The sequence below is a fragment of the Mauremys mutica genome, chromosome 19 (genome assembly GCF_020497125.1).
Source record: "Mauremys mutica isolate MM-2020 ecotype Southern chromosome 19, ASM2049712v1, whole genome shotgun sequence".
Classification (NCBI taxonomy): domain Eukaryota; kingdom Metazoa; phylum Chordata; order Testudines; family Geoemydidae; genus Mauremys; species Mauremys mutica.
Window position 1 is genome coordinate 12,590,729 of NC_059090.1, and position 22,053 is coordinate 12,612,781.

Below are 22,053 nucleotides of genomic sequence, written 5' to 3' on the forward strand. Positions count from 1 at the left end.
CACTCCAGCAGGAGAGCTGGAACCTTTCTCCCCCTTTAGGCCCTGCCTCTCCCCCTTCTCCGCTCCTTGGCCCTGCCTGGTTCAGGAGGTCCTCACCTGTAGAGGTGGGGCTGGGAGCTGTAGCTGCCTGATACGGAGAGGAGCTGGCCCCGACTGAGCAGGGGCTGGTGTGGGTGATGGCCCGGCACCTCCCCCACCTGCGGCAACCGAACTTTGGTTGTCTGGTCAGTATATCTGACCGGTCAAGGTCCTCTTTTCAACTGGACTTTCTGGTCAAAAACCTGGCACCTGGCCCCACCCTATGCAGATCTGGGCAACTGAACTGAGAGGAGGGCACCTGTTTCTCCTGTACTCTCAGTGACTGCTCTGTTGGGCCCAGATAGGGTGAGGAAGCTGCCTGATTTGAATTCAGAGGGAGCTACAGTAAGACTGAGGGAATAGATTTAGACAAGGAGCATGGGGGAGAGATGGGGTGGAAGCCAGGCCTGGAGATTAGAAAGGCTGGGAGTTTGGGTGCAAGATGGCTGGGAGCTGGGGAGGACTGTGACTGACTGAGCAAGAAAAATTGGTGTTGGGAGCTGGGGGACCTGGAAATGGCTGGGCAAGGAGACTTGGAACAGAGGGGCGGGGGAGACTGGGACTAGGCTTGCTGGGGAAGAAAACTGGAACAAGGAGCCTCAGGAGTGGAGGCAGGGACTGGTTAGGTGAGAAGACTAGGACTCGGATGAAGAGCTGGGAGTGAGATTCCCAGCTGCGACTGAAGTGAATGTGAGCCATGCTTGAACATATAAAGAGTTGTATAATGCGAAATAATCTTTCAAAACAAACAAAAAATCAGGTATCTCAAATCGGGCACCCAAAATTAGTGGTTACGTTTGACCTTAATGTCTTAGTGCCACAGTTGTTCATCTGTAATTTCAGGAAGAATATTCCCCCATCTCACAAGTGTGTTGTGTAAATAAATTAATATTTGTGAAGCACTCGTATACTGTTGTGATAAATGCTATGGACGAGCCCATGAGGAAACTAGTAATTCTGTCCTTAAAGCTGTTTTTGAATAGTGTGCAAGTTAAGGCATGGGGCTACACACTGAACAATGAGAAGAAATCAAAATATTGAATTGCTGCTTCTTAACTGAACACCATCCTTTCTGTGCACTGTGTGTATGTGTGTGTGTGTGGGGGGGAGAAATAGTATGTGATCATGTAATTAAAGACTCTCATAATGCATACGCACAACGGGCTGAATTAAGGTTGCATAAGGAACCTTAATTCTGGCATCTCCTGATTCTTAAATGTTTGACTTTGAGACCTTAATGTTTCTCTACTATAGTTTTTTTTCACGTGTAATTTATATCAACGGCACCCAAAAAGGAACTGCATGTATATCAATGATATTGTTAACCACTGATTTTTGTATGAAAAATCTAAGCAATCTCATTGCTGCAGACTCTTTTTATGAACCATATCTCAAACAGACAGCAAAGTGCTCTTTCTATTGTTTCTGCCTTTATTTGTAATCATCACAGGGTCATGCAGACTGGTACAGCTTTTCATCTGCTGTTTGTTGCACAACCTCCTTTGCACAGCACTGAGCTACTTTGTTGTGAGATTCAAGGGAGATGCAGGAGAGATTGGATGATAATTTTACAAAACACAAAGCAAACAAACAAGACCAACATCAAACCTTTCTGCAGAGATCTAGTAAATTGAGGAAATTGTTTGGGTTAGTGGATCTGTTAGCCAATTTGTGTGGTTGACATCATGGCGCTCTCCTCCAATCCTCAGTGTCCTAAAAATCATGTAATTTCCAAAGTTTGAGAAATCCTTTCTTTTTTGTAGTACACTTCCTATTTACCTACCCCCATGCTGTGTTGCTTCCTTAAATGTTTCCAAAAGCTTGGTTTCAGCATAATCCAGCTATAGCTACCTTTAGCTGTTCTATCTGAAGGAAAAATGAATGACTATTAAAAACATCTTATGCAACTTTCAAATTTTGAAAGATTTCAGGGAGCAGTGAGTGCATCATTTTCAGGCCTCCAAGTCTTGCTGATGTTGCCCAAACTATAGTGGTAAATTAGTAAGCTGAACTAAGAGCATCACTGAAGGCCTAGGACATTGACCATCAATCAAGTCAGAGAACTCTTCCAAAACTCGACGGTGTGAGTTGATCAGGATTGCCAAAGTTCCTCATTGTACTTTGGTAGTCATCCGACTGGAATTATTTCTTGTAACGCAGTTTGTGCAACCGTTTGCTAGTGTGCCAGTTGTTTGGCTAACTTACTAGATAGTAGCATGCACAGAATCTCTCAAACTAAACTTCAGGATTTCCAGCTCTTAGCTGTGTAGTCTAGACATCTTAATTTCTTGTAAAAAGCCACTACATGCATCTGACGAAGTGGGTATTCACCCACGAAAGCTTATGTTCCAATACATCTGTTAGTCTATAAGGTGCCACAGGACACTCTGTTGCTTTTTACAGATCCAGACTAACACGGCTACCCCTCTGATACTTAATTTTTTGGTAACTAAACTCTGAATATCCAGTTTGCTGTGTTTTGAAACAAATAAATCCCTCCCGAAAAACAGATACTTCCTCCTCCTCCTCACGCTTATTTCAGTCCTGCACACTCGTCCCTTTGCAAGTCCCATTGGCTTCAATGAAGATAGAGGGTGCTTAGCATCTCCAAAGACAAGGTCCATAAAGCATAGACAAAGCTGACAGCTGCTTCCAGCTTTGTATTTTGTAACATGTAAAACCAGATTTTCTAAATGGCATAAAAAAACCACTCCCTCTTTCTTCACTGGGGTCCATGACCGACACCAAACTCTGTCTTCTCATGGCCTATTTATAAGACCCTTTTAGATGCGGTTTCCTTTGAAATCCAAGCATTCCTTTTGCAATTGACATTCTGAATAGTATGCACAACTGTTGTTTGACTCTGAAAAGTCTTGGTGTAATTATTGCTCAGGGATGCTGGCATGTGGGCTGTGGGTATTTTCAGGGAGAGGTACTACTACCTGCACTCCACTGCTGTCTGGTGCTCAGATATCGGAGGATATTTTGAGCGATGTAAATTTTTCGCAATGGATGGGTTGGATTGTCTTAATTTCTGGATGTTCTCTGATTGGCAGTAAAATGGGGTTACAGAGCTCAGGTCATTTTTGGGTTTGCTTTTTTTTTTTTTTTTTAAATGGAACATTTAATTTGAAGTTGCATGGCTTTGTAACACTTGTGGTTTCTTTCTTTTAACAAAACCAAACTCTTCTCTTAAGGGTTTTATAGCAAGTATGGTGTGTATATTTTCAAGCTTAACTCCAGGTTAACTGTATTCCAAACTGTAGAAGTTTGGATGTGCTAGCTCTGAAATATCATGCTTTTTTCCAGAAAGATTTCCATTGTCTAGGGGCATATTCAAAGCAGATTCAGAAACGAAGCCCCTTTCTAGTTCAGAATGAAACTGGAACAAAAAGTAACCCATAAAAACATTTCATGGAGACAGAGGTTTGAACCTGTTTATAATCTGAACACCTGGAGTTTCAGCCAAGAAACTCGACCTTGTTCTCTGCTGCATTAGGGCTTCTTTCTGTGGCTTTGGCTTTACTGGGGGAAGAATCCCTCAGCATAGGGTGACAGAGCTGCTATACCAGTTCCCATATCACGTATCCCCTCTTGGTCACTGGCACAGATGGCTGTGGGATAAAGGTTTGGGGGGAAGTAACTAGGGATCCCCTACACCCAGCTGTTGGCTGCTGGAATGGAAGCTCAGGGCTGTAGGCATCAGGTACAAACTAGCTTGCTAGGGACCAGGTACCAAGGATTTGTGAGCGCGTTCACCCACAAAGGCTGTGAGAGTAACTGCTAAGCTGCCAGTGTGGCTCTGGCCCATTATGTCTAAGCTTGCACTTAGATACTACGGTGATCAATTCCTTTGAAATAAATGGGGCAAGTTTCACTCAACTCTGCTACTTTGAGAACTCTGTGTGTCCTTCAAAGCTCCTACTGTGTAAAACAGTCTCTGTGCGTCCATGCTTTTCCTCTGCTCCTTACCAGACACATAATTTCGTTTGAAATCTTCATATTAATTGGAGTAAGATGATAGCACTGCCACCCGGCAGACTTAGCAGGCTTCCTGCTTGCTAGAGTCCCGGCAGGAGACCATTCAGCATATGCAGCTATTCCGTGTTAAGGCACGGGCAGAGGGATTGGTTTGATTAATGTGCCTGATAGAAATAAAACAAATGGATTTTTCTTAGATTATACAGTACGCTTATAAATAGTAATACACATTTGTATTGAATTGCACGTAATTATGTATTTATACATTTAAGGCACCTTATTGATGAAAGATGCCTCTGAATGATAGAACATACTGGTAGTTGGTTTTAAAATAAGGCTTATATGTTTGTATTCTTTAATACTATAGATGTTTTTGTGTAGGAGGGAGAGTAGAGAGAAACACCAAGATATGAATGTGGTGTTCATAGGATCAGCTATCTATTTTGAATCAGCTCTTGTGTGTAGCTGTTGAAAACTGTGCCTGACACAAACTACCAAGTCTCCTTATCTACGTAGGTATGTGTATGGCCCCCTGTCACCTTAATGACATTTATTATTTGTACTATGGCAGTGCCTAGTGGCCATGAGTGAGATTGGGCCATCGTTGTGCTTGGCACTGTACGTACATATAGGAAGAGATGGTCCCTGCTCCGAAGAGCGGTCAGTCTAAATATAAAAGACAAGCAGAGGGTGGGGAGGGGAAGTTTGACTTGCCCAAGGTCACGCAGCAGGACAGTGGCAAAGCTGGGAATGCAACTTAAGTCTCCTGGCTCCCAGTCCAGTGCCCTGTTCAGTGGACCATGCTGCTGCCCCTCCTTGTGAATTTAATATGGAATCTTTTTCCTTCTCTGGGCTTAGCTGTGCCTGCTCCAGTTCCCTCCTTTCATGAAGTGAATCAAACTCTGCTTGCTGCAGTGATGCCCGTAGCTCCTCGCCTCCACTCAGACTCTGTTACCCGCTTCCAGTTTCAGGCCAGGACAGTGGTCAGCCAGAATGCTTTCTTCTTCTTTTGCTGCTCCAGGAGGAGCCAAGCAGTGGTAAACATAAATGGACAGTGGATGTTTTGACGGAACTCCTCTTGCTGGCTATGCAGTGTGTCTCTCTCTCGCAGATCCCCTCATCCGTGACTTTGTCTTTCTGTCTGTCTTTGAAAAGGGACTAGACCGCAGTAAGCAAAGGGGAGCTGCACCATTCCAGGCTGTCTGCTGATGGCTGGCTCTGGAGGGAGCTGGAAAGCCGCCTGTTCAAATGTTGAGGCCCACTGAGGGGCTGCTCTTCCCATGGAGTGCCAAGCCTATTGTACCTCCCTGCTAAACTAGCCCTCTGCCATCTAGTTCCTTCCTCCCCAGCAGCTTTAAAGAGAGGAACAAAGGAATTACCATAGCAGAACACATCCAGTGATGCATGTAATCCGTTATTCTGTCAGACAGTGGCCTATTTCAGAGGCTTCCAAGATGGAAGGGGAAAAAAATTATGTTAAATCAGGCCTTTTCTGGAGTACTGTACCATACAGGGTGGGCATATGGGCACACAGCAGTTTGTCCTGAAGTCTTCCCTGGCGGTGCTGGTGGGGGGGATGGGGCAGGAGGTGCGCTGGGTCTCCCCCAGGGGCGCTGCTGGGGGGGATGGGCCGATGGGACTCCACCTGTTCCACAGGTGACTTACCTGGAGCAAGGAGCACCCACTGGTGGTCAGGGTGCCGGTGCGGCTCCTGCCCAGCTTGGGCTGGAACCCCCACATTCCCTGGCCTCCACATTCAAATAATGGTGGAGCCGGGGGGAGCTGTGTGCACACATGGCAACCAGAAACCCCTAACCTGGGCCTGCTGAGGCCCCCCCCCGAGCTATGCTGCTTCCTGCCTGCTGTCCTCACACACACACCCCCGACCCGGGATTATGGGCCCTTTCCCAAGTGTGGGCCTTGTGCCATGGAGCCAGCGGCGCCATTATAAACCCAGTACTGCTCTTGCTACGCCACTTCCTTCACCTGCTGGTCAGTTCTGCAGACCAAAAACTGGACTCATGTCTTAGTTTTCTAGGGGCTAAATCCTGGTGAAATTGAAGGCAGTGGGAAGTTTTGCCTTTGACTTCAAAGGGATAAGATTTTGGCCTCAGCACTCTGTTATGAATCCTACCGTGATATAAGGCTGGTGCCTGTTCTGAAGTAACTTGGTTCTGATTTCTTTGTACTGAGCTATCTAAAGTTAATGCAAAGGTAACCCACCAAATTGGAGGCGAGACCCGCTTCATGATTTGTACCTGCGAGCTGCATGCATGCATTGCTCTCTTGTCTCTCTTTCTAGCAGTGAGCAGAGCATATCACGCCTTTTGGGGAATGCAGCAATTATCGCCTGTCTGAGAATTAGGACATGACCTCGCCCCAAAAACTTAAGGTCCCATGTGTTCACTTGCCTTGGGTGTACACTGAGAGATGCCCTTACAGGTGTATTCCACTCCAAATAATAAACTAACTAGACTCTGCATAGTGATGGCTCTAAACTCAACAGAATTGTTGGCAAACTTAGCTCAGATATGGGGGGTTTGGTTTAAAAGATTTAACCCAGCTGTATCTGGGCTACCCTTCAGAGCAGCAGGGAATTATGGCCCATCCAGCAGCTCTCATTAATGCTAATGGGAGTTAGTCACTTCTTGATGGAAGTATTAGACCCTCGAGACATTTTATAAGTTTGGAATTCTGCCACTGTTGCATTTAGATTCTTAGCCACAGAAACATTCCTGCAGAAGCTTTCTCGCCGTTAGGGGAATATTTTTCCCACAAAAGTCTCTCCTCTCTCTCTTCCCCTCCCCTTTGGAATTTACTGTGGGTCCCGATAGTGGTTTTAAGGCACAAACACTAAATCCAGTAGCCTAACAAAGTCCCTGGGTACAAGTACGACCGGGTTTGTGTAAGTGCTCCTCATAAACCAGTAGATTTTATGCTGACTTCACAGAATAAAGTGTGATTGTGAGCTCAGATATAGCATAACTTCCTTCATAATGAAGCACCTTTTTGTTTCAGTGCATTACAGCATATGAATTGTAATTCTGGCATGTCCACTTATTGTGAAGGGGGTCTGTGGAAAGTCTGGCTTTACTAAAAGAGTTTGTCAATGTATTTCAGTACAGTTCAACCGCAAATTACTGAGCTCAATGCTGGAAATACTGGGTGAGATTCTTTACCCTGAGTAATGCAGGTCAGACCAGATGGTGAATAGATTTTAAACTCAAAAGGTACCACTACCATCAACTTGGTATAGTACTCCTGAAGTCAATTTCAGTGAAGTCAGTGGAATTATGCTGAGGTTCTGACCTTAACAATCGGTGAAAAAATATCGGCCAAAATATGACATCTTAGGCAAGAGGATGTTATTTTAGTGGGACTGGGGAGACAAGGTAACACTTCTTTCGCTTATTCCATATTAATAATAATTACCTAGCTGCCATATAACTAGGCTTGGAAGAATTAGATTTTTAGTGACAGATGTCGATTTCAGTGTACACACACCAACTGATAAAAATATCCATCAGTGATTGATAGAAATTTACAGATGAGCAAGCAGCATTTTTCTTACTTTACCTGCGAACTTGTTAGTGTTTGATTTAAAGATATTGACTTTGTATGTTTTGACGTGTGATGCTGACAATTTGTTTTGTAATGGTTATAACGCTTTAGCTTTCTGAATCTCAACATCTACTGTCATTAAATCATTATTCTGACCCCTCCTTCATTCTCCACCTGTGAACATTTAAATAGATTATTTTGAAGCTTTTAAAAAATTTTAAAGGTTCATATTATTCATCAAAATTATTTCAAAGGAATAAAAATTGAATTCTGCCAAGTCTCTCTAATGCTTTTCTTCAGTGATTCTCAAAGCTCTGTACACAGAGGAGGGATGGGGAGACGAAAGCACAGAGAGGTGAAGTGCCTTGATGGTAAAGCCTTTTCACAAACATGGATTAAGGCTACTAACTCTCCTCTGAAATGGGTAATAACAAATGGATACAACTGAGGCACTAAGGGTATGTCTTCACTACCGGCCGGATCGGCGGGTAGCAATCGATTTCTCGGGGATCGATATATTGCATCTCATCTAGACGTGATATATCGATCCCCGAACGCGCTCCTGTCGACTCCAGAACTCCACCAATGTGAATGGCGGTAGCGGAGTCGACATGGGGAGCCGCGGACGTCGATCCCGCGCTGTGAGAATGGTAAGTAATTCAATCTAAGGTACTTCGACTTCAGCTACGCTATTCACGTAGCTGAAGTTGCGTATCTTAGATCGACGCCCCCCCCCAGTGTAGACCAGCCCAGAGAAGCTAAGGAACTTGTCTAAGGTGCCTTAAATGAATGGCAGACCTGGGAATAGAACCTGCGTCCTTGCTCTCAGTCCTCTCTAACAACTGTAAAATGTTCCTTGTTCTTTTCAGTATCCAAGCTGAATAGTGACCGCCTCCACTTTAACTAACACTGTTCATGAGTGTAGGTATAGATCCTGTGAAGTCTGCATTTAGAGGGAGTTTTCTAACAAAAGCCAAACAGATGGTGAGGTGTATTCTGTTCACTGATCCAGGGCAGCAAAATTTGTCTGGCTTCTTATATAATATTTTTGGCAGAGTCTGTGGTATTTTCTTCTTGTTCCGAACCTGCATGTGCTAAGAGGACCAGTGGCACCGGAGAGCTTTCTCGTGCTCTACCTTTCATTCCCAGCTTGTTCCATCAGCATTTGTAATGTTGAAGTTACAGTGAACTGAGGTCTGAAGGCTCCAGGACCAGAGCACATGGAACCTTGAGCTAGGAGAGCTGGTAGCTTTTCCTCTGGGTGCTCAAGATGCACTCAGCCTGACATGTTAGCAGAGTACGTTCAGTGCTATGTTGTCTAAATAGACTTGGCAGAATTCAATTTTTATTTTTTAATTTTGACAAATATCTGTTTTTAAGCGTTTATTTTTATCTATTTACATTTTCAAAGCTGTGGATAATTATATCAGATTGAGAGAATGAGAAGGGTCAGACAATAATTATTTAATGACTAGACATTGAGATATAAAAATTTAAAGCTAGCAATAAAACACAAATTATCAACGTCACATGTCAAAACATACAAAATCCTAAAATTACTCTAAGTTCTCAAACATAATTTTTCTTTCTTTCCCTGTCTCTAAATTTAGATTATTGTTGGTTTGTGTATGTTGGGTGAATTCAACATTTACTGATTAAAAACTAATCCTTCCAAACGTATTTAAAAATAATAGGCTCATATGTTCTAAATGTTTATAGGCAAACAAATAGTGGTGGGCTTGAGCCACAACATTTGCATCCAAATTTGATTGTTACCAAGGATTTGTGAGGGTGTCGTCAGCCAAGGGTTGATCATAAGAGCGGCCATACTGGGTCAGATGAAAGGTCCATCCAGCCCAGTATTCTGTCCTCTGACAGTGGCCAATGGCAAGTGCCCCAAAGGGAATGATGAACAGAGAGGTTATCATCAAGTGATCCATGTCCTGTGACCCAACCCCAGCTTCTGGCAAACAGAAGCTAGGGACACCATTCCTGCAAATGGCAGAGGTCGGGGTCAGTGACAAAGTTTGGACCTAGCTGTAAACTTCCCCAAACACTTGTGTGGGTAGGTGGGCGAGTGGTTCAGGTGGGCCTTACTCAAAGCCCACTGAAGTAATTGCAAAGACCCCCGTTAACTCCAATGGGCTTCGGATCAGGTCTTTGTTTTGCTTTGGGCCCAAATATAAATGTGCTGAAAGAAATTTGAAAGTCTAGAGACTGCTTTAAAAAACACGATGTTTGTTAATTTAAGCATTATAAGCCCATGTTGACTTAATAAATGTGCAAACAGTTGATAAATGGGTTGTGTTTGCAAATATTGGTGCTGATGAACTCAAGCCATGAGGCAGGGCAGGATGCGGGTATATATGTGTGTGATGAGAGTGAGTCATGTAACATTTTAATGAGTAATGACACTTGATGTATCTGACCCCTCAATTCCAGCAGCTTTACAATTTTATTCTACACTTCAAGTTTTTTGGTTGAAAGAGAACCCATTAGGTCCCACTTAAAGCTGCTTTGAACTTCTGTGGAGATTCAAAGCAGCCTTGCCAAAGTCAGTTCAATCAGCCAGCTGGAGATTCGCAATGTATAAAAACTTGCTTTGCAGCACAGAGTCAGTGCAGTTCCTCCTGTGCTGGGCCCCATGCACCCCTGATGTGGCCAGGGCTGGGGGATTTAGCTGATGTACTTGGTCATCCCTGCCTGGCAGAACAGCCCTTTAGGGCAGGCCGTTGTAGCTGGTATAATTTAGAGCAACCCAGAGGCTTCCCTGAGTTGTTCCTGGACCAGTGGTTGGTGGCTTGAGGATCATGAACCCACAAAGTTGGTTTACTGCTTCTTTTTGTGGTGCCTTCTCTGAACTGCGCTGGATACAGAGAGAGCCTGTGGATCTGTCCCAGTCTTTCAGTGATGTAGAGGGGGGAGGGATAGCTCAGTGGTTTGAGCATTGGCCTACTAAACCCAGGGTTGTGAGTTCAGTCCTTGAGGAGGCCACTTAAGGATCTGGGGCAAAAAATTGGTCCTGCTAGTGAAGGCAGGGGGCTGGACTTGATGACCTTTCAAGGTCCCTTCCAGTTCTAGGAGATTGGTATATCTCCAGTTATTAGCTTTTTTTTTTTTTTTTTTAGCTGCACAAATGCAATGGGCTTGTTTTTTAACATGAAAATAAGTCATTACCCAGCCTGTACCACAACCAATAATTTTGTATTTTCTCTCCTCTCTTTTTTCCCCCCTCTCCCCCCACCCCACCTTCACCCTCTTGTGCAGAAGGACGTAGCACTGAAGCCTCAGGAACGTGTGGAAAAGCATCAGACTCCTCTGGCCAAGAAGAAACGGGAAGCACTTACCAATGGGCTGTCGTACCATCCAAAAAAGCACAGACTTAACCATCACCAGTACAGCTCGGACCGGGAAAATGACCGCAATCTTTGCCAACACCTTGGGAAAAGGAAGAAATTACTGAAGGGGCTCAGACAGGTGGGAGACAAGTTATTTGTTGGGGGGAAAGGGTTGGATATTTTCACTTCATATATAGTACGTGGAATCTGCTTACTAGATCCCGGCGGTTCTTATGCTTCTTTTAAGCACTTTCCGGTTGTCTTATTGTTGGGCCACTTGGTGTTTTTCTTTTTCATTTACAGCTAGCTTCTCTGGTAGGAGGAGAGGTACGCTGAGTGGGACTGTTAGATGGAATGTGAGGAAGGGAGACCTGTGTAATGACTCCAGGTGGTAGGTGACGAGCAAGAATGCAGGAGACTGCAAGTTCTTCTCTTAAGCTGCAGAGCCTCGCTTGGGCAGGCTGTGAGACTGACAAAGCAGGGGAGTGCAGGGTCTCAGGGTTCTAAAGGCAGCAGAGAAGCCAGAGTAATCAGGATGAATCTGTGGTATGAATATGCTTCTGTTGACTTGAGATTTTGTACACAGAAGCATGAGGCTCCCTCTGAATAACAAGGGCAAGGGGAGGTAATTGTGAGAAGGGAAGCTGCTAATCAAGACAAATGGAACTGGAAGACTGATTACTGTACAAGGAGCTCATTTGTAGAGTGTCTGTGGTACTAGTGTGTACTCTTTTGGGTTACTAATCACCATTCCCCTGAGCAAGAACTTCACACCTACCTTACATTGCTATTCTTACGGCAGTCGCTGTGGCTCACAGGTGAGGAAATGAATGAGTACATAGCATCCAGGATTACAGCACTGGAGCCTGGCAACTTGGGCTCATAATTCAACAATCTGCAGAGAGGTCTGTTCCTCACGTAAAAAGGAAAAAAATCTTAGTGGCAGGTGTGATATTTCCCAGGAGGGTTAAAAAAAAAAAAAAAAGCTTTGCTTCCAAAGCTTTCTTTGATTGAGAAATATATAAAATATCTCCTTTTGTATTTATATCAGTTATGTTTGGAAGACTAATCCTTTGGAGATTTTCGTATATTGTGTATAAAAATATCATACGTGCTAATTTGGCTGTCAAGCTGGAGAATAGCAGAGTTAAGAGACCCTACAAGTTCAAATTTGTCCGAAACTTACATGTGATTAAAAACAAGCTTTTACCTAAGATTAATACAGTTCTTTCCATGTCTGTTTTTAATTCCAATGAAAACAGTGAACGACTAAGCCCTTCTCTGCAGTGTTTGCAACCTAAATGTTGCAGAACTGAGAACCTGAAAGTGGAAATGACTATAGGCAAAGGTGATTTTCATTGTCTGAGCTGAGGGAAGCTCAAAGAGTAAATAACATGCCAGTTATAAGTAAATTATAACGTGCCCGTTATAAGTAAATGAATAACTATTTATTCATTTTTAGTAATCAAAGTTGTAACTATAGATTAAAAAAAAGATTTACAGTATTTTTAAACTTACAATGTTTAGAACTAAAGTAGTTGGAGACTAGAGTGGTTCAGCACGGAGGACAACTTAAAATGCCTATTCTGCATGCATACTATTTTGTTACCTTTTACTTTTTTTTTTAAGTTAGTGATTTGTCATCTTTAATAAAGCTGATGCAGCAATTGTGTTGTTTGGAGTAGGTATTGCAAAATTTGAGTAGGCAGTTGCCACTACAGAGCTGTTCAAGGAAGAGTTGAAAACAGTTGGGGACTTAAAATTGTGTGTTGAAGGATTGAAGAGGAAGAGAAGCATTTTCTGTATTCTGACACTAATTTCTGACTCTGTTCCTTTTTAAGAGGATCTAATTATTTTAAGTGTCTACTGTGGGCATCAGCTTCATAAAATTTGACTTGTTACACCATTTGATTCCCCTGTCATCGCATATTATCAGATGCAAACCTTCTACTTGGCTCTTAAGCAATGAAAGAGTCAGCCTATGTGCTGATGGAGGTTATTTATGAGGTTTTTTTTAAGAATAAATATGTACTGACTCAGAAGCTATTGAGCTGACAGATGTCATGGAAAATGTTTTCACTTTTAGCTGGTAAATCTGAGCTTAATTCCAGAGGGATAAGACAGAGAAAAGACTGTGAGAAAGAATAAAGTATCCTACCCAATATCAATTAATGCATATGATCGAGGTACATCTCTTTAGATAAGAACACACTCTCATCAGCAGTTTAGGGGCTAACAAATCCAGGTGATTTTAGCGCTTAAACTGAGAGAGAGAGAGAGAGAGAGAGAGGTGGTATTGAAAAGATGGCAAAGCTTATTTAAGACGACATGCCCAGAGGCATTCAATCCAGCATATTTTTCCTTCTCTTTTTGTCTTTGAATGCAAGTAGTAAACAACCTGCAGAAACTAGGCAAAGGAAAGGTTCCAAATGCAATTCTGTTTTCTGTATTAACGAAGCATCCTCTCTCCCTGCTCCACTTCACAATCATACACCCTTATTCTTATTTTCCCCAGCCCGCACTCTTTCCCAGCAGTCAGTTGGTCTCCTGGGGTTTTTGGATGAGACTGATTCACACCACTGAAGTGGATAGTATTACAGTCACATCCGAATGAGAGGAACATAGGGCCCATTGATTTTAAAATTGGCAGAGAAGCAAGGATCTGGGGATACTAGAGAGAACATAATATAAGGTCTGTGGGGGATCTGCTTTGTTAGGACTATTTGGGGGGGGGACATGCATTAATAAAACACATTTATCTTGCATTTCAACAAGAAATGCTGAATTATCCCAGGTATGCATGTTACACGGGTGCAAAATGATACAATCTTGATGCTGTCACTTGCACTCCCACGTTGGAGTGAAATTCTGGCTACAGTACAGCCCCGTTGGGAAGTGTTGCGTACCTTGAGATTGTTCATTGTTTCAGTGGTGGTTAACAGTCCTGGCTGACATGCCTCTGTGAAATCTGTTATCAGCTGAATGCAACTCTCACATGCAGGATTTACAAGATGAATCGCTCTCATCAAACGGTTTTCATTCAAGTCAGCTATCATAAGGGCTGCTAATTAGTTTTTGGAGGAAATCCTTGCAGTATTCATGCAGGTATTTATCCAGCTAGGCTGTAGTGACTACAGGTTTATTAAAATCCAGAAAACGTGAAAAAATTTTACAGCAGAAAGGACTTTTGCACTCTGCTTTTTGTAAATACACCTATTAAATCCCTGAAGGAGACTTGGCAATATGCAAATATAAGACGACTCTGAATATATTTTTCCAACCTTTTGTTTTATTTCCTTAAAATTTATTGTTGGATTGTGTGGGTTTTATTTTTATTATTGTTTTAGCTTTGCAAATGATTTTAAATGCAAACACTTTGAAGAAAGAAAATGGATAAAAAACATTTATCATAACTTTTAAAAAATGACTGGGTTTTTAACTAGTAGCATTTTTCATGCTTAGTATAATAAGTGGAAGGGAGAGTGTGAGCAAAGAATTGCACTTGTGAAAAATAGTTGTGTGGGTCAGCTTGTCATTTGTCTTTACCCAGTGGGAGTCTGCAATTGAAGATAATATATAAGCCATTAATTTTTTTTTAGTTTCCCGACCATAATTTCCCTACCAATTACTTTCTCCATCATCCCTAGTAGGAGGTTCTGTAGCCGCCTTTCCTGTAATGGAGAACTGATAGCGTGTGCTCCTGAGAGAGCATGCAATACAAAATATGCCGAGTATAGTGGCTGCTCCCCATAAAATACAAGAGTCTAACACTACTGCCACTCGAGCGGTGTTACGCCTTCTGCTCAAGTGGTAGAGCCCTGTGTATTAGAATGGAAGGTCCTAGCTTCTATTCATGATGGTGACCTGTAGCAGGAGGTTGTTACTCTTACCAATTCCTCTGGTATATCCTCTGGTACGAAGTTCTGTTTCAAATGCAGTTAAGAATAGGCAGCCTGAAAAAGAAGCAAGGGGAGCAGAAGATGAATAAAAGGAGTAATGGAGAGACAGATGAGCAGAGCAGCTTTAATGGGGATGGGACAATCAACTGAAAGAGAAGGAAGAGAGACAAACTCCACTGAAGTAGGCACCTAAAAACTATAAATATATCACTGTTTGGGGCTCATGCTTCAGAAACTCCATTCTATGAAGCCATTAAATGTTGCCGCAATATATGAATCATTTAAGGAGAAGGGGGGCTGTGACGTGTTGAGTCACAGAAACCTGATGTGCCAAGATTACTTCTGCCCCTGCTTTCCTACTAGGGTGACCAGATCGCAAGAGTGAAATATCAGGACACGTTGTGCGAGCGGGGCGGGGGGGAGGGGGACAGACAGACACAGGTGCACAGCCCTGACCGGAGCCAGAGGCACGCTGATCCGCCTGGCCCTATGCTACCTTCCTGTTGAGGGTGGGCCCTTGCTGTGCCACACAGCTCCCCTGCCCAGCCCCCCCTGGATCCACTATGCCCAGAGCCCCGCTACAACCCTTCCACCACAAATGCACAGTGCTGTGCGCACACACCCTGCCCAGCGCCCCCTGCCCACAGCCCACCACAGCTGCCCAGCACCCCCCACAGAACTCCCCACTCGCTAGTTTCCCAATACACACAGATTTCCCCTCCCTCCCAGTGCCCTTCCCCACAGCCCCACCACCACAACTACACAATGTCCCACACAGACTCGCACTGCCCAGTGCCCTGACACACACAGATCTCCCCGCTGCCCAGCACCCCCAACAGGCCCCCACTGTCTAGCACCGCAAAACACGCAAACCTCCCCCACAGCCCAACGGCCTCCACACACCTCCCAGACACTCGCTCCATCACACCCTGCCCCCTTCCCTGGCCGCACTCACCAGCCCTGCTGGGAGGTCCCTGGCTCCTAGGGTGAGAACGGTGAGGGGAGTCTCCAGACTCCATGGGCTGCGCCCGCCACAAGCACGAGGTCCGTGGCTCCCATTGGCCAGGAAAAGCGCCAGTGGGAGCTGCCGGAGCCGCAGAGCAGGGCTTGCAGGCGCCGGCAGCACGCAGAGCCCCCCCCCCCACCGTAAGAGCCAGAGGGACCTGCTAGGGGGTGAGGTGGGGAGTCCCAGTGGTGCTCACTGGGGCGGCTGCTATCCCGGGAAGCGACCAGCAGGCTGGTCCCTCTGGCTCCTAGGGTCGGGGGGGGCTCTCTTCCTGCTCCGGGCACCTGCAAGCCCCGCCCCTGCAGCACGTGGCGCTCCTGCCAGCGGGCGGGCGCCGGGAGCTGCCCCAGGAAGCGATGAGCGGCGGCGCTGCGGTACCGCGGCTGCGGTCTGGACAGTCCCCGATATCAGGACAAAGGGCGTCTGGACCAATGTAAGGTCGGGGTGTGGGATAAATCCCCTAAAATCGGGACGGTCCTGATAATATCAGGATGTCTGGTCACCCTATTTCCTGCCCTGGCAACTTAGGACTTCAGTGCCCTGCCTGTTTGAGCCAGCCCTGCTAGCTTGCTGCAAACCCAGACTGAGGGTCTGAACCACGTCTCCTAACAGCTGTAGGCTTAACTGAAAGCAACTTAGAGAAGTGTTCCTGGCTTTAACACTCAGATGTCCAACTCTCAAAGGGTCCAAACCCCAAATAAATCTGTTTTACTCTGTATAAAGCTTACACAGGGTAAACTCATAAATTGTTCGCCCTCTATAACACTGGTAGAGAGACATGCACAGCTGTTTGTCCCCCCAGGTATTAATACATACTCTGAGTTAATAAGTCAAAAGTGATTTTATTAAATACAGAAAGTAGGATTTAAGTGGTTCCAAGTAGTGACAAACAGAACAAAGTGAGCAAAGAATCCTGTGGCACCTTATAGACTAACAGACGTTTTGCAGCATGAGCTTTCATGGGTGAATACCCACTTCGTCGGATGCAAGCGACGAAGTGGGTATTCACCCACGAAAGCTCATGCTGCAAAACGTCTGTTAGTCTATAAAGTGCCACAGGATTCTTTGCTGCTTTTACAGAACCAGACTAACACGGCTACCCCTCTGATACAGAACAAAGTGAATTACCAAGTAAAATAAAATAAAACACACAAGTCTATGTCTAAGAAACGGAATACAAATAAAACCTCACCAATCCCAGTAAGCTTCCTTTTACAGACTAGTTTTCTGCTAGTCTGGGTCCAGCAATCACTCACACCCCCTGTAGTTACTATCCTTTGTTCCGTCCTTGGGGGTGGAGACGCTCTCTCTTTAGCCATCTGAAGACAAAATGGAGAGGTCTCCCAGGGGTTTAAATAGACTTTCTCTTGTGGGTGGAGACCCCCTCCTCTTTCCTATGCAAAGTCCAGCTCCAAGATGAAGTTTTGGAGTCACATGGGCAAGCCACATGTCCATGCATGACTCAGTTTTTACCAGCCAAGCCACAGTCCTGGGAAGGCTCAGATGTGGATTGACATCTTCAAGTTCATTGTTGGTTTAAGTGGTTTTTGACTGGGCACTTAATTTGCACTTTTCTCAAGAAGCTGACCAAATGCTCTACTAGGCTAGTTAAAATCAAGCCAGTACACAGCCAATATTCATAACTTCGAATATAAAAATGATACGTGCATGCAAATAGGATGAATACGTTCAGTAGATCATAACCTTTACATAGATATGTTACATGGCATATGTAGCCTAAAACAGATTAGTTGTGTCACATATACAGCCATAAGCATATTCCATAAAGCCTTATGGGGGGCACCGTCACAGGAACTGTCTGTTGGACATTACCAAGTCGTCTTCTTTTCAGGAATTATGTACTTTACCTCCTTGACTGGTGCCCCCATTGTCCAGGGAACCTAAAGTCAAAAAGCAAGTGATTTTGGTGGTTGATCTTTATGGCCACTCTCCCCCAACTTCATCTTTACTATAGCACGTGCTGCTATTAATTGTTTGGCTGATGTAATCATAGCTTGTTTTTCCACTGGTGTAAAGATGCTAGCGCGCTCTAGTAATTCAACAGATCTTTGCTGCAGAAGATGAAATAACCATTGCCATGCTCTGCATTCTAATCTGTGCTTGTCATTAATAGTGCTCTTTGCACACCCTAATACAAGCCTATACACGACAGATAATAGAGAACGGCGAGGTTGGTAGTAGCTGTACGGTTTGTGATGGCGTTGGTCTGGGAGCTAAGCAGATGGGTTTGATTGTCACTTGCTGTGTGATTCCAGCGAGAGTTGACAGTGGTGACAAGCGATTTACAATGTGCTATTTACAGTTTGGGTTTGCAGTCTTTCAGTGACATCTGAGTGCTCTTTGCAAATGCTTTTATTACTGCCTTTCCAAGAGCTGCTAATTGAAAAGGAAATTGTGGGTGGGCTTTGAGAGACAAGCAACTGTATGTATTGTATGTAACCCTCTGCAGTGGTTTAATTTTTTGACTGAAAACTGTGACTTGGTGTCAGGAAGCGGGGGGGGGAAGACGCATGCATTTGTATAGCTTATGGGGCATGTCAGTATATGGTGTGCACACATCTATCATATGTTTAACAGTGAAGTCCTGATTCTCTTTCCACTTAACTGGTGTAATTCCACTGAAATCAGGAAGCTTACACCGCTGTAAAATAGCAGCAGGTCAGAGGAGAAGCAGCTGTGCGTGAGGAAATAGACATCTGTGCAATATAAGATGTACACGTAAGGCCAAATTCTGCCCTAGTGGGGGGTCTAATTCTGCACTAGTGAAATGAATGGGAGTTTTGCCTTTGACTTCAGTGGCAACACAATCAGGCCCTGAGTGCTTTGAGAGTAGTACTGCTTGTGACTGGGCTTGACTGAATTCATTTTTTTTAATAATTTCAATATATAATAATTATTTTAAAGCATTTTTCCATTTTTATTGATTTGAAATTTTCACAGTTGAAGGAAATTGTGGATGGCTGAGACTGAGGGGAGTCAGACAATAATTACTTAATGATGGGGGATGCTGAAATTCAAAAATTGAAGCTTTATAACCTGAAAACACAAATTGTCAACATCACGTCAGAATTCACAAAGTAAATATCCTTAAATCAAACTCTTCATAAGTTTTCATGTAGTATTTTTCCTTCTTTGCCTATCTGTAAATTTCTGTTACCACTGGAAATATTTTTTCATTGGTTTGTGTGTATACAGTGAAATTGATGTTTACCAACATTTACTCATAAAATCCTTCCAAGCCAACTTGTAACTATAGGCAGAGTTTGGGCCATAGGAAATATATTATGATTCAATAATACTTTAATCTTCTAATACAAGTTGGCATGTTTTACTTTTCCCCCAGTTCTCCTTAGGGTATTTTTATTTAATCAATCTGTGCACAGCTGGTTTTATTATGTTAAAAAGCAGATTCACTATATGATGTTGCAACCTACAAGGCATATATTCTGTGTTGTGATCACAAGTTAAAATAAAGGGAATGTCACATGCAACAAGAGAACGCTATTATAATGAAGCTGCATGCAGTACCTATTGGCTTTGTATTTCACGACAGAGCACTGTTTACTTGGTTTTGTTTCTCGGTTCACCTTATTAACACCATCTGTAAAACATTTCATCGCATGCTTTTTTTAAAATATGCTTCAACTCTTGTGAGGCTGGAGGCTTCATTCACATATAGTTTTTCTTAACTCAGCCATTTGGAAAATCAACTTTTTCATGGCTTTCATTGTGGAAAATTTAGATTACAGCACTTCACCGGGTAAGGAGAAGACAACATACAGGTAACAGTGAGCAGTGCGCACACATCAATTGGATGTAATACCATAATGGGAGAGGGAGATAATAGAAGAATAAATCTATTTTAAGACGTAAGGTGTCCTTTGAAGATGGTCAGGATTAAGGAGGAAGAATTTCTGAAAGGGAGGAGGACTGGGCAGTAGGTGAAGGATGCAGTTGTGGGGTATGGCTGTAGAAAAATCTATATTGGGGCAGATACTGAAAAGAATGGCCCATTTGTCAGGATAGGTTGTGCAGTAGCATGGGTGTGGAAGGTATCTTAAAAAGAGAGCCTCTGTGTGAGTTGCCTTATTTGAGCGGGCTGGAAACCTTGCTGTGTTCAGCATTATCCTGTTCCTCCTCATTGTGTCATTGCAATGTTGTTAAGTGGTTGGTTTGGCTTTTATTGCTCCGCTGATAACTATTTCTTTGAAAGGGATCATCTTTTATTATGTACACACACACATGTTCTGTGTGAGTGCGTGTGTAAACTCTATCATTCCATCTCCATTCTAACTTCCCTCTTGGAAATTACCATTTGTGACCCACGGTGCTGAAGTATAAGCAATTTTTGTGATTGTGAATGGTTTGCTTCTGAGCAGAGGTCACAGAAATCTCAGCTGCACTTAACCCACACTCCCCATTTCCAGCCTGTCATGAAGGCACCCAGCTGCTGAAAAGCATCCAAATAACCGCGGCGGCCTAATAACATATAATTGAGCTCATTGGGCATAAAGGAGATGTTGGTATTCTGTGAAAAGCACTGAAGAATGATGTATTGCTGCATGCACCTATTGTTCTGCACTGCACATCCACACAGGTTTAATAAAGTTCCTGGAAAGGCCCTTTGGCTTCCTTTTTAAAAACACACGCACATCAGCACAATGGGAAATCCAGAACCATTCACTAAGCCAAGCAAGAGATGACAGGATGCAGCTAACCTTTTCCGAGCAACGTGATGAGCTGTGCTTTGTGGTGTGCTGGAGCAAACACCTGCATTCATTGATCAACTGTTCATAGAAGCTGCCACTTTATTGAAGATTTGCCTGCAGTGACGTGTCGCAGGCTTTTCTGCCTTTATAATCACCAGTTTCACCTGCAATTTTTCAATGAGCAATTGAATTATACCTCTCTAAATGATACACTGCAAATCTGGAAGGTCCTAATTGCTAATGATGGTTCTGAGAGACTTTCATTTGACTGTAATTAGGTTTGCAAGCAATCAACTGCCCTTATCAGAATTGAAAACACATGTAATGTAAAAATGGCCTAGTAGGAATGTAGCATTTTCTTAGTTTAAAAGGAGGGGAAAAGGAGATAATTTATTAGCAGAAGCTATGACATGTTCTAACACCTTGAAAACATCATGTGTGAAATTAATTCTGTTCAGCATTATGCCATCTGGCAATGTTATTGTTTTTATATATATATGCTATGTAAAGTGCTTTTGTTATATATACATATAGCTATGTAAAGTGCTCCCTCCCCTTTATTTGCATAGGAGGCTCCTTTTGAAATAGTAATTGTGAGCCAAATTGATTATTAAGTCTATTGCTGCTAAATAGGTTAAAACAAACACTGGGAAGTGCCATAGACTCAAAATGGCTGCTCTGTGATAAACCTTTCCATCAGCACTAATGAAACTGGGAAGAAATGGACACATCCCCCTCTACTTGCACACACTGCCTTTACCAGTCAATGAGCAGACGCGTTTAAAAGATGGATATTACACACAGAGGCCCTGATTCATGAAAGTAATTTTCCACATGTAGTTCTACTAACTACGGCCATGATTGAGGAAATATCCCAATTCAGGAAAGCACTTTACACCTGAAATTAAGAATGTGTTAATGCTCCTGTGCTTTCCAGAATAGGGATCCTTTCCTGAATTGTGGCCATAGTCAGTAGAACTACATGTGGAAAATTACTTGCTTGCTTAAGTCTTTGGAGGATTGGGACCTTCGTTAATTTCTCCCGTTCTCTGTGTGGGTCTTTCCCTCATCAGGAGAAGAGAATAAAAAAATGTAAATAGAAAAAATGTAGTTTTTACAGTAAAAACAATAACCTAGGACACCAGTCGTTTTAGCAGTTTTATATAAAGAGACTAGATTTCAAGAGGACGGTACCCATTTAACTAAATAAAATGTCCAGTAAAGCACATGAATTTAATAACAAATGGATGGCCATACTAGGTCAGACCAATGGTCCATCTAGCCCAGTATCCTGTCTTCCAGTAGTGGCAAGTGTCGGATACCTCGGAGGGAATAAACAGAATAGGGCAATTATCCAGTGATCCATCCCTTGTTGTCCAGTCCCAGCTTCTGGCAGTCAGTGGCTTAAGGACACCCAGGGCATGGGGGGGGTGGTCCTGGACCCGCTGGGCTAATAGCCA

At 43.5% G+C, this 22,053-nt stretch overlaps 1 protein-coding gene across 15 annotated transcripts in view; it reads left to right on the forward strand.

Annotated features, from left to right (window-relative positions):
• The window catches only part of AUTS2 (activator of transcription and developmental regulator AUTS2), a 1,197,597-nt gene that overhangs the window by 500,303 nt on the left and 675,241 nt on the right, over positions 1-22,053 (forward strand). For all 15 annotated transcript variants that reach the window (XM_044993664.1, XM_044993662.1, XM_044993666.1 and 12 more), the window contains one exon: positions 10,888-11,097. In XM_044993664.1, the coding sequence (XP_044849599.1) occupies positions 10,888-11,097 (210 nt within the window). The remainder of the gene's footprint in view (positions 1-10,887; positions 11,098-22,053) is intronic.